Source organism: Bufo gargarizans, chromosome 8 (assembly GCF_014858855.1).
Source record: "Bufo gargarizans isolate SCDJY-AF-19 chromosome 8, ASM1485885v1, whole genome shotgun sequence".
Classification (NCBI taxonomy): domain Eukaryota; kingdom Metazoa; phylum Chordata; class Amphibia; order Anura; family Bufonidae; genus Bufo; species Bufo gargarizans.
In genome coordinates, this window is record NC_058087.1 from 19,484,814 (window position 1) to 19,497,628 (window position 12,815).

Genomic DNA, 12,815 nt, shown 5'->3' on the forward strand with positions numbered 1-12,815 from the left:
ATTAGTGATGAGCGGCAGGGGCTATATTCGAATTCGCGATATTTCACAAATATTTGGGTGAATATTCGTCATATATTTGCAAACTCGAGATTATTTTCTTGATTGTGAAAAGTGCGCGTAATACAGGCGTGGGTCACTTTTGCTACATTTTTCTGAGACTGGAGAAAATTGTTGGCATGGCAGAACGTTAAAAATTGCTTTATATGCAGATAGAGTGCTCTAATATATTCGTAATTGCACTAATTGGCAATTAATTATGCGAATATTTTGGCGCAATACATGAAACTTCACATTTTAGCAGGTCTGACTACATATTACTGATTGGTGCACTATATATGTATGTATGGACAGCAGCTACACTATATCACTATCTAACCTACACTGACTATCTCCCACTAACTTTCTGTATTATATATATATATATATATATATATATATATATATATATATATAAGCTATCTAACTATCTATCTAATGTAGTGTGGAAAGCACAGAGCACAGCAATGGCATTGTTCTCTCTCAGAACTTTAAAAAAAACTGTAGAAAATGGCTGCTGGGGAGGTTCTTATATAGTAAGGGGTAGGCAACTTTCCTATTGGTTGCTAGGGATGTTGCTAAGCTCAGACAAAGACATTGCAGCCTTCTCATTGGCCCACAAGCAAGAAGGGAGGTTACTGATGGAAAAAAAAAATCTAGAATATTTGAAATTACGAATATATATCACCAGATTCTAAATATTCTTGAAGTGCCGATATTCGCGATTCGAATATTCGCGCCCAACACTAACCAGTATGCTTTATATGCTAGTATTTTCGCTTGAGGACGTATTGGCCAAATTTGATGCGAGCAGAGGCCTAGGCATTCATTTAGCAAATCTAGGGAAGCTGTTATTTTGGCAGTGTTGAGATCCTGACTGTATACGGCACAGCTTTGCTCGTTATGGAGAGGCGTAGTTCTTTCGCCTTGTCACGGAGACCGTTTAGCACGCAGTACTACAAATTTGACAGGATTACACATTGTGCAAATTGGCTAGGCTAATTAGGAAGGGGTCAGTTTAAGCACTATTTAATTACATGCCCAGGCTCTCCATTGCTATTATGTTGTGTTCTTGAAAAGGCAAGGCAGAGGGATGTCTTCGAGGTGTAATCATTCCTGACCTCTCCTTTCCCAGACACTGATCACATGAAAACCCTGCATTAACCAGATCTGGTCACAGGGACTTGGGTGGGAGGCAGAGACCTTACATACTACGGCGTCATGTTCCTGGCTATTTGTGTCACTAAGGTGGGGGCTGACTGGGCAAAGGAAAGAATTCAGTCAGATGATTCTGATTTCCCCATTCACCCATGAGTAAGCAGCAGAAGACTTTCCCGGGGGCACCTCTGATTTCTGCAGAAGTTCTTCAGTGGGAGGCAAATGCTTAAAGTTTTACAAGTGACCAGCAAAGCTCCAGTTGTCAGTTTAGGTTTTGCTTGAGTTATCTACAATACGCCATGTCACATTTATGGGGGGTCCAGGGGGTCCTCACATTGTAGAGCCGCTGAAGCTGTCCCCATTTTTATTTCCTAATTAACCCCATTGAGCTATATATATCATCAGCACTCAGAAATGTAGTCTTTTCTTCGTCAAACAGCTACTCATAGCTCAGCTTCCTAGAGACCTGTGAATGTGAAATGGAAAGGGATATTGGGATATATAGTCAAATTTTTAGGTATTGACCACAATTATCCTATTAAAAGGGTTTCACTACTATATTAAATGATGGCATAGTGCAAGGAGCGACTGCTGGGACCCCACAATCCTTAGAATGAGCAAGCCACTAAACGCTGCCCTGCAGTGCCTTCATACTGTACCAAGGAGAGATTCCCTTAAAGGGCCTCTGTCAGCAGCTCTGTACCTATGACACTGGCTGACCTGTTACATGGGCACTTGGCAGCTGAAGGCATCTGTGTTGGTCCCATGTTCATATGTGCCCTCATTACTGAGAAAAATGTAGTTTTAATATATGCTAATGAGCCTCTAGGAGCAATGGGGGCGTTACTGTTGCACCCAGAGGCTCTGCTCTCTCTGCAACTGCCACACCCTCTGCACTTTGACAGGGCCAGGCAGTGAAAACATCTACACTGCTTGCCCCTGTCAATCAAAGTGCAGAGGGCTCGGCAATTACACAGAAAGCAGAGCCTCTAGGTGTAACAGTAACGCCCCCATTGCTCCTAAAGGCTCATTTGCATATATTACAACTTCATTTTTCTCAGCAATGCGGGCACATATGAACATGGGGCCAACACAGAGGCCTTCAGCTGCCAAGTGCACACGTAACAGGTCAGCCGGTGTCATAGGTACAAATCTGCTGACCGGTGCCCTTTAATTCAGGTATAGGCAACCTCCGGCACTCCAGATGTTGCAAAACTACAACTCCCAGCATGCATACTTGTTCTGCTGATCTGAGCATGCTGGGAATTGTAGTTTCACAATAGCCAGAGTGCCAAAAGTCGCTGACCTCTGCTTTAACATCTCCTTTACAGATTTCTTTGCTTCTGTAGAACTTTCTCCAAGCAGCGTGATCTATAACTTTACAAGCGGAGAGGCTATACACAATGGTAGAAAATGGCCACACATTTCATCAACTTCAAGGACTGGCACAAATGCAGAAATATAGCTGATAGCTTTTTTTATGTGAAAAAAAAAGACAACAACTTGTTGGGAGCAGACAGCTGAGGCGGAAGGTTTACTCTTCCCTCTGCAGTAAATTTTTCTTCTAATTAGAATCCTCCTCGGCACTGAGATGTATTGCAGCATGTCCATTTTCTGAGAGGAATGTTAAATATTAAGCTGCAGCTCCATCCAGCCGTATAGAGTTGGCTGCTGTCCTTGGAAATGACACGTAATTGGCACTGTGGCTTTAATTGACCATGTCAGCACCGATCCTGCAATTACTCCTGACAGTGCCTCAGCGGTGGCTTATCATGGTCACATACATAGCCGCTCATTATGGTTGTTAGTTCTCCTGATTTAGGACTCTTATGCTGCCTCCCATTTTTTTAGTATTTTAACTGTTTGCTTGGTCATCTTAGGACCCCAGAGAGCAGCGGTGATTGTCCAGCTCCCTTTACTCCAGACCTCACCGATGACCTCCACCCATGCTAGCCAGAACGTTCACCAAGCCTCTTCTAATATCTTTGGTCAATTGAATGATTTGTCTGAAATAATGTTTGGTATTCCTTCGTTCTTCCACCTGGAAATGTACGAATACTTTGACAACTGGATGTTGCCATTCCCCTTGGCAATGGAGTCGATCCGAACACAGTCAGTTGTCAATCTATTCATATATTTCCAGAAGGAATACCAGAGGAGCCCACACCATGCAGAAGAAAACATTATGTAGACTTATGTAAAGTACACTGCTGTATGTACTATATATCTGTACACACTGCATATATTACATAGTATTATAGATGCTATGTGTGTGTGTATGTATGTGTATATATATATATACAGAGCAGTGTATTGATGTGAGACATACAAGGTATAATACAGTGTTTACAGATATATATGGTCAGTTATACATTATGGTCACTGTGTGTGAGGTACATGAGGTAATGGTCACTGTAACTGTCTGAAGTATTATACATAAGTGAGCAATAAGTAAAAACAGGAAGGGGGGGGGGGGTAAATGATGAGAAGTGCAGGACCTCCTCTTACCACTCCATTCCAGTCTGTATGGATCAATGCATAGCTGATTGTGAACTTCTAATACTTGCTGTTAGGGGTTGAAGGACCTGTGATGATGTCATCACAGGTCCTGGTAGATATACCTTTCAAACCTAGGAACTAGACTATTTTTGGTGCAGCGCCTTTGCGAGATCCTACAGGACCTGTGATGTTAAAGATGATGTCATCACAGGTCCTGGCAAATGCACTGTTCTAACCTGGGAACTACACTTTAGACTGTGCAGTTCCCTTACAGGACCTGTGATGACATCATCAAAGGTCCTTTAGCTTTAGAAAGATAGACAGAAGCAATTAGGGGGTGGGGCCTCTCCACCACTGCGGGCCCCTCTTCTTCACGGGCCCCATAGCAGCTGCATGGTCTGCCTATATGGTAGGTACGCCACTGTAAAGGGGTTATCCATCCCATGATGAATGTAAAAAATGAAAATCGGGCATCCTACCGGGCATGACAAACTCTTCCGAACAAAGCTAGAACCAGCCCTGTACCTCACATGGATCCAGAGATCTCCCCATTATTCTGCTAGATGTATTTCAGGTTGGCCACGTAGGGGGCGAGTCATTTCCTAGAGTGTGTCCTGTATGCTGCAGCTGAAGGATGGAATTGAGAAGGTAGAAAAAGGGCAAACAGCAGGTGGCGCTATACAGATCGATTTCATTGATTAACTCAGTAGCTATAATAAATTTTTAATTACGTGCAATTACAAAAGTATTCAAATCCAGGTGCTAGTATGAAAATTGTAGAATATTTTTAGTGGGACAGCCCCTTTAAAGGGGAATACAAGCTTTTAGTAAAACAGAGAACACACTGCATTTCTCAGCACAGTACAGATAATGACCTGCTTTGGCAAATCTGATAGCGATGGCCATTTACCTGCTGTGCTCCTGATGCTCGAGTAATCTCCATTGGACTGTAGTTAAGGTAGACATAAACTAAAGCCAGCTGCATGTTAGTTTGGCCGACAGCTATCCCTTGCAATCGCCCCATATGTGCACGGTTGACATGGCCAAGTATGCGTGTGTTTTCAGTAGGAAGTAGGGAGGAAGCTGCTGATGGACTCTGGCTTATCGCTCAAAGAGCAAAAGCATAACCATTACAAGGAATAGGGATCCGGCGGTGCGCGGTGGTATCCGACTATGCCAGATACAGTGAACTCCGGCGGGGGAACACACTGCCGGACTTCATAGCGCATATGTGAACGCGACCTAAGGCATTTTAAATCCAACATACCTTTTGATCCTTATCTGCCCTAACATTAGCCTTTTTCAAATAGAATCTGAAGAGCCCCATACACATTAGATGGTTGGCCATTCCCAGTTTCGCCCAACATGCATCTGGTGGGTATAGCAAAGCTTTGGAATCTTTGTTCTTTGTGCAATTCCACCTGTCTCCTTAAAAATGACATTCACAATCTGTACTTCTCCTCCGCACGCTCCAGAGGGGTCTTTTACACCTAGTAACATAAGGTCCAGGGTCATCTGCTGTATTGATATTCTCCTCTGCACGGTGGTGGATTTGGAAGTGCTTGATCAAGCAGATGACTCCAAGGGTACATTTATTTTGCAGATTCCACAACTGTCTAACATTCGGTAGAATTGTGATGCATTGAGCATCTGTGTGCACGGCCTCTTCCTTTGATCAGTGTATAAATTGTCATGTTTATGATCCGCAGGTTATGGATTTGTAGACTTTGACAGCCCGGCAGCTGCTCAGAAAGCGGTCTCGGCTCTGAAGGCGACCGGAGTCCAAGCACAGATGGCAAAGGTACCTTTCAATAAGTGTCGAGCTCTTCTCCTGCTGGAGGGGAGTCAGGGGATGAGGTTGACTCTGTTTTCTCTGTAAACACGTCTCTTTCTTTGTGTCTTGTTCCCAGTTGAACTTTTTAAATGATGTTAACGAGGGGGGCGGTCGGCGGAGTTGAGGATCTGTCCCTTCTTGCTGTCTTGACTTTCCCGTCTTTTGAGAAATGTGGCTAGTAAAGGGAGAGACTATGGATTTACACATTGCTTGATCCATTCTCCCCTCCACTGTCATGTCCACCATAGATCACAACGAGGGAAATATAAATGAAGGCAGCGTGGGTCTTTGTCATCTTTCTGGAATGGAGAATGGATTAAAAACCATTAGTGTGGAAGTGCTTAAAATGTCCGTTATCCCATGCACCGGACATCTCCAGAAATGATTTTAAAAAAAATATACAACTCCCATCATGCTCTGACAGCTATGCTGGGAGTTAGTTTCCAACAGCTGAGGAGCGACAAGTGCCCAACATGGCCATATGCAAAAAAAATTAAAAAAAGCAGCAAGTCTTAAAGTGGTCCCCTGGGTGTTTAATACTGAATAACCGCTCCTAGACCACGTGACCGAGAACATGACGTCACTGGCACAGGTGGACAGCTAATCAGTGAAGGTGTCGGGTGTGGCCCCCTGCCCAATCGGGTATTGATGATCTGTCCTGAGGATTGGTTGTCACGAATAAACACCTTGGAGATCCCTTTAAGAAAGCGAAATAAATATATTGGATGCATGCCTGCTATGACTGTAACGCAAAAGGGAACAAGCACTAAAATGTGCAAAAACATTCAATAAATGGATTATTTTACATTGTATCGCTACTAGATTTAATATATTGATAAATATGAGGTTCTCATTTTGAGCAAATTGTTTAAGCCCACCTGCCTCAAGAAGGTGACCTCATACAGATGGGCCCCTGCAGTGATCAGATTCATCTCTCTCTCTCTCTCGGGTAGGAACAGTGCCTTAAAATTCTCATCTCTAAGGTAGGACTGTATCACCGACTACTCACTGGATAAACACAAAAACTGTGACACTCTCTAAGGATCCTCTTGTATCCATCATTGGATATGTGCACAGAGCTTGGTAGAAAGCAACTTGGGGCTTGTGTGGTCAGTTGTCCATGTTTGGTCAAACTAGATCATTGTTTCCAGGTCACTTATGTGGATGTGAGTCGTCGTCGTCCCCCCCCCCCCCCCCAACATTTTTGCGCTGCGATCTTGATTCCTCTTAGCATCTCATGGAATCTCACATCCCGCTTCCCCATACATCTTTTTTGGCTACAGTGGGATTGGATCTTGGCACGAGGGTAAATGGGAGCTATGCTATCTGCAAGGGATCTTGCTTTCTTGACTTAAGAGTAGAACCTAGACTATTAAAGGGGTGAAGATAGCCATCCCCTGATTGGGACCCCATCTGCAAGCTAGACCTCAGAGCAGACTTGTTTTATATGGGTGACCATTCATCTGGATGGCGGTCAAGTAAAACTACATTCTCTCCACAGCAGGGGAAATGCCCGGCTAGTTTTATATTAGCATTATTAGTTCCGGCAGGCTGTTCTGGCAGATATCAATACTGGTATCTGCCAGAACAGCCTGCTGGAACTAATAATGCTGGATGCCCACTGACCCTATTGACTATAATGTTCTCTGCCGGAACTAATAACATTGATGTGAAATAAGCCTAACTGAGGCTTTCCCCAAGGGGCTTCCAAGATCAGAAAAAGGTTGTTGTTTTTTAGTGGGTTTTTTGTTTTTCGATACAGCACCACCCATTGTCCATAGGCTGTGTTTATTATCACATTACTTGATGCTGTGAAGTAATATTGCTGGCCATACATGTAAGAAATAACTTTCTCCCCTGATATCTCCATAAACATGCACTCTTGGCTTGGAAGAGACAAGCTGCTGCCAGACACATCCAGCAGAACGAAGAATCAGACATATTGATATTCAGTGTGCGTCATTTTTATTTCTTCTGACATCTGCCTTCGAGCAGAGCCAGGAGGGGCCCCCATACATATTAATCTGCTGATCTAGACATTGATCGGTCATTGTGTATGGGAGGTTTTGGGGGAAAAAAAGTAACTTACATCTTGAATTTGGCTAATTTGGGAGAAAAATCTAATTTTTGTCTAGATCATGTGTCTGTGAATGAGGGCTTTTAAAAATTCTTTATATAGTGGTTTCACTTCCAGAATACGAGTTGATGTATTTTCCCTTAAATCATCGATGTTTGCACATATCAGCATTTCCTGTATGACGGTATTAGGGCGATAGAAGGATATGCAATCACTTCCCTCTTTTTAGGTACTGCAACTATTTTACAAAAATAAAAAGTTAAAGGGAACTACTGTTTTTTCAGGAACGTTATTAGGCAGCTAACTACTATAGCTGGTTCTACAAACGGGCAGACTGGGAACTTAGTCGCCCTGGAAAAAAATCTAAAAGTTATAGGCAGGGGCCAGCAATCCTGTAGGGCAGAACAAAATACCGCCCCAGCAGAACCAAGTACCACAGTCTATTACAAAATACTGCCGCCTGCGCCACAGAAACTTATCATCGGCCTGAGGACAACAATACAGTTGAATTCAGAAGGACACCTGTGGCCGCTGGCCAGGTGCATAGGTGCCTGATGATCCTACGTTAATGCCAAGAGCATCAGATCTTTATGTACCTGGTTGGCGGTCATGAGGAAGGCTTCGGCAGCCCGCTCGGCATTGGCCCACTGGGAAATTTCCTTGTAGGGTCTATGACCAGTCCGGGCTGCATCAGGCTGTCAAGGGACAATGCAGCTAAGGCTACTTTCACACTTGGGTTCGGGGTTCCGTTTGAAGGCTCTCACAAGCGGAGCCCCGAACGGATCCGTACAGCCCTAATGCATTCTGAGTGGATAAGGATCTGCTCAGTATGGCTCAGTTTCGCCTCCGTTCTGCCCAGCAGGCGGACACCAGAACGCTGCTTGCAGCGTTTCCGTGTCCGCCTGGCCGTGTGGAGCCAAACAGATCCGTCCAGACTTACAATGCAAATCAATGGGGACGGATCCGTTTGACGTTGACACAATATGGTGCAATTTCCAACGGATCCGTCCCCCATTGACTTTCAATGCAAAGTCAGGACGGATCCGTCTAACAATTAGACTTAGATTTTTTTCTGAAATATAATGCAGACGGATCCGTTCTAAACGGATACCATCGTTTGCATTATAGGAGCGGATCCGTCTGTGCAGATACCAGACGGATCCGCTCCGAACGCAAGTGTGAAAGTAGCCTAAACTGGATCCACTGGTAATAGCTGTGTCCTATTGAAGCAGGGCTTAAAAGTAGCCCAAAGTTAGAAGTGATGGCCCATCCATTGGACAGTCCAATGATGAAAACTTTTCAAGCACAATTCCTTTTGACGAGAATAACCTTGTGTAATGATCCCTGAAAACGGATATTGTAGAGGGACGTTGGACCATTGTGGTGCGACCACCATACAAGGTCCTTATTTGTGGCCAGCTTTAGACTGTGTATGGGGAACATAATGAAGGATGTCAGTGGGCAGGTGGCCACTGTTCATGTACCAATTGTGAAATCTCTCAGATATCATAAATGGTAAAAAAAAAGGGAGGTTTGAGGATGAGCTGGACCCAACAACCAGACATATGCCCTTAGATCTCCAGCTTTAGTGGAATTCAATGTATTTTGGAAGCTGCTGGTACTCGCCATCATAAATAAGTCAACAGATGTACATGTACAAAGCAGCTTCTCATTATATACGGTGAATGTCGCTTCAAAGAGCAGCTTCAAAGTAATTGCCTGATAAACAGAAAAGAAGAAAAAAACTACTCTGTGCAGCACCTTTCAAGTACAAAAGTACTATTATTTCACAACTACAAATGAGTCTGTTACAGAACAAATTGTCAGAGATCATTGCGTGACTGAATCCTCCATGATAACTCCTACCATTACACGTGGCTGGTAATGCACAGTAAAGCCTAAGCCTTATCTGCCTCCTGTGGTGCCTAGGAAAATCTCTAAACATTATTGTTCTAATAAGCTTTTTCCCCACTAAGCAGGGGTGGAACTATAGGTGGTGAAGTCGTACGCAGGCCCGACATCCGAGGAGGCCAGTAGTGCCCTCCTTTCCATAAGAGAACACCAGTAGTCCCAATGTTGTAGATTTCTGAATGGAAAACCATACCCCCTTTTGTGTCTAAAAATGGAGGTGGGCCCTCAATTAATATAGTACCACGCAGACAGTCATCGAGCTGTTACCCACTTTATTTCATCAAAATGCTTTATATTTTATTTCCTTTTTTTGCTTTTTGTGATTGCTGCATTTATGGTTATCCCTTATAAATAATTTACATTGTGTAAAACATTTTTGTTGCCATTGGCAGCTTAAGTCCTGGGAACCAGTGGTCAGTAAACATTTCGATTAGACACAACATTCAGTTTAGCGATTTGGCCGGAGGAACAACTTCCCAGTGAGAATTCAGTTGAGTACTTTGTTATGCAATATGATTGTTCTTCCAGAATATAGCATTGTATTTGGTGGGAATGTAAAAACATCCCTTAATTGATAAGCAAATAAGATAAAGACCTACTGTTTATATAACGTTTTATGTAAATAAATAACATTTAAAACAGTTTTTTTATTTATTTTTTTCATGTCGCTATCCATATTTAATAAAAATGTGTATAATTCGTTAATTTTCAATCTGGCCACTAGACCTAATAGGTCTTGATTTTCTGTTTTGTTCAGTAGTTATCTTATTATCATTACAGGCAGAATTACAGTGACAAGTAACACCTCTGTATAGATAACAAGGATCCACCAGTCGCAATAGGTTATATCACAGCTTATTGTCTCCCTCCTGACCTCTGCACAAACCACAGAGCATACCTAGAAAACTCTCCCATAGAGGTCAGATGGGGTCAGCTCCTGTACATGGTGTCTACAGCCCATGTAGCTGCTCTCAAAATACAGGACGTCTTAGGCTACTTTCACACTTGCGGCAGGACGGATCCGACAGGCTGTTCACCCTGTCGGATCCGTCCTGCGGCTATTTCGCCGTGCCGCCGGAGCGCCGCTCTGTCCCCATTGACTATAATGGGGACGGGGCGGAGCTCCGGCGCAGCACGGTGGTGCACGGCGAAAGCCGCCGGACTAAAAAGCCTGACATGCAGTAATTTTAGTCCGGCGTCCTTTCGCCAAGCTGCGCTAGAGCTCCGCCCCCGTCCCCAGTATAGTCAATGAGGAGGGAGCGGCGGCACGGCGAAATAGCCGCAGGACGGATCCGACAGGGTGAACAGCCTGTCGGATCCGTCCTGCCGCAAGTGTGAAAGTACCCTTAACGTATTTTAGGCTTAGTGGCCAGTGTGTGCAGGATGTTTTTTTTTAAATATCGGGACGTGACATGAAAATTTAAAAGAAAGCTTGCCAAAAAATCTAATAAAATATGTTTATCATAAAAGCATGATTTAAATAATAGGTTGTTTTTCTGATGAAACATCCCTTTTAATCTACATTCCCTAATTGGCTGAGTGTGTCTGTCTGTTTCAATTAGGGCTGTGTTACACCAACAGATTATCTGACCAATTTCTGTCCAATCAGACCAGTAGTTGGTGTGTAATTGGCCATCTGACCAATGATTGGTCAGATAATCTGTTGGTGTAATACAGTGATATGGGAGAGATACGTGGTTCCCATGCACTTCTGAGGATGCTTATTGCCTGGAAAGAACCACAGATTAGACATGTTTGATAATACTGCCCCCCTCCAATCTGTAGCTGTCCCATCTTGCTCTCCCACGATGCTCAGTCTCCCCTTATGCTTTTCCATTAAAAAACAGAATAAGAAACTGCAGCTGCATCCCCCTCCTCTCCTTTTCTACTTACGGTTCTACTAGACTGAGATGGTTTCTGAACATTAAAGGGGTTGTCCCACGAAAAATATTTTACAGTTTTCAAACCAGCACCTGGATCTGAATACTTTTGTAATTGCATTAAACATTTTGTATAGCCACTGAGTTATTCAACAAAATGTATCTGTATAGTGCCACTTCATTTCTCATTTCTTTGACCTGCTCACCGAGATGGCCGCACATGCTCAGTTTCATCCTTCAACTTCCTTCTGAGCTGTGATAGGTAGAGCATGGACACGCCCCCTGAGCTGTGATAGGTGGAGCATGGATACACCCCCTGAGCTGTTATAGGGAGATCTGAGACACACACCCTGAGCTGCAGCAGAAAAGACACCCCCCTTGAGCTGTCAGCTTGATATAAATCTAGCAGAGCAATGACTGGGGAGATCTCTGGATCCATGTGAGGTACAGGGCTGGTTCTAGCTTTGTTAGAAAGAGATTTTCATGTTTTACATTATTCATGGGATAACTCTTTTAAGGCTCTTTTGACCACCGCATTTTCCCCAGGCCCAAGCCACTCTGTTTCACCCTTCCGCTGTCCCCCCCTTGCCCCTACCTGGTGCTGCCCGAGACAATCGCCTCACCTGGCCTCATTGGTGGTGCACCCCTGCCCTATGCGTATTTGCATATGGATTAAATGTACTTTTTCTCTAAAATGAAGCAACTGAAAGGTATCATTACATTCAGCTAAGCTAGCCCTACAAGGCATTGCATCTGGTTTAACAGTGAATTTCCTAACGACAGAGTCGGGGTTTTCGGCCAAGGCTCAGCTTCAGCTGCTAATGAATATCGAGGGGCCATAATCACCATTTACGTAGACATTTATATGATAAATTGAATTGGTTAACTGATTTAAACGATTGCACAATGTGAATATTTCGCCACCAAGCAGCGCAGTGATATTATTTTTCATATGTAGACTATCGCTAACAAATAAATGAGAAGCAGATCCGTTTAAAGGTGAAGCATATTTTTTCGGTGAGAGCAGCAGACACGTCTCTTATCTTGTCTGTATCTTCCCAGAGATTGTTGGCACGGGCAGCAGGGCTGGTAGTGATCTGCTGCTGGTGACCCTACTTCGAGCAAGAGGAAGGAGATGTTTTGCAGTTGTATCAAGTCCCTTTTTTTTTTTTTTCCCCTCCTTTTTCCCTGCGTTTTAGAAACCATTCCACACACACAGGGAATTTTGGTTAATTTCTTTCAGATGACGGAGGATTTTTTAAACATGTTTGTTCCTCCTCAGTGTGTTCACCAGAGCCGCTTCTTATTTTGAAAAAATGATGAAAACAACTGTTTTGGGTCTGGGATTTTTTTCGTTCTCGCATTATTTTAGGGAGCGCCGTAAGCTGTATAACATTTATCATGCTCATCCTGTACTACG

The 12,815-nt window shown here is 43.6% G+C and overlaps 1 protein-coding gene across 5 annotated transcripts in view; it reads left to right on the forward strand.

Moving 5' to 3' along the window:
• The window catches only part of RBMS1 (RNA binding motif single stranded interacting protein 1), a 367,960-nt gene that overhangs the window by 303,914 nt on the left and 51,231 nt on the right, over positions 1-12,815 (forward strand). For all 5 annotated transcript variants that reach the window (XM_044302601.1, XM_044302600.1, XM_044302603.1 and 2 more), the window contains exon 4: positions 5,403-5,494. In XM_044302601.1, coding sequence (XP_044158536.1) covers positions 5,403-5,494 — 92 coding nt within the window. The remainder of the gene's footprint in view (positions 1-5,402; positions 5,495-12,815) is intronic.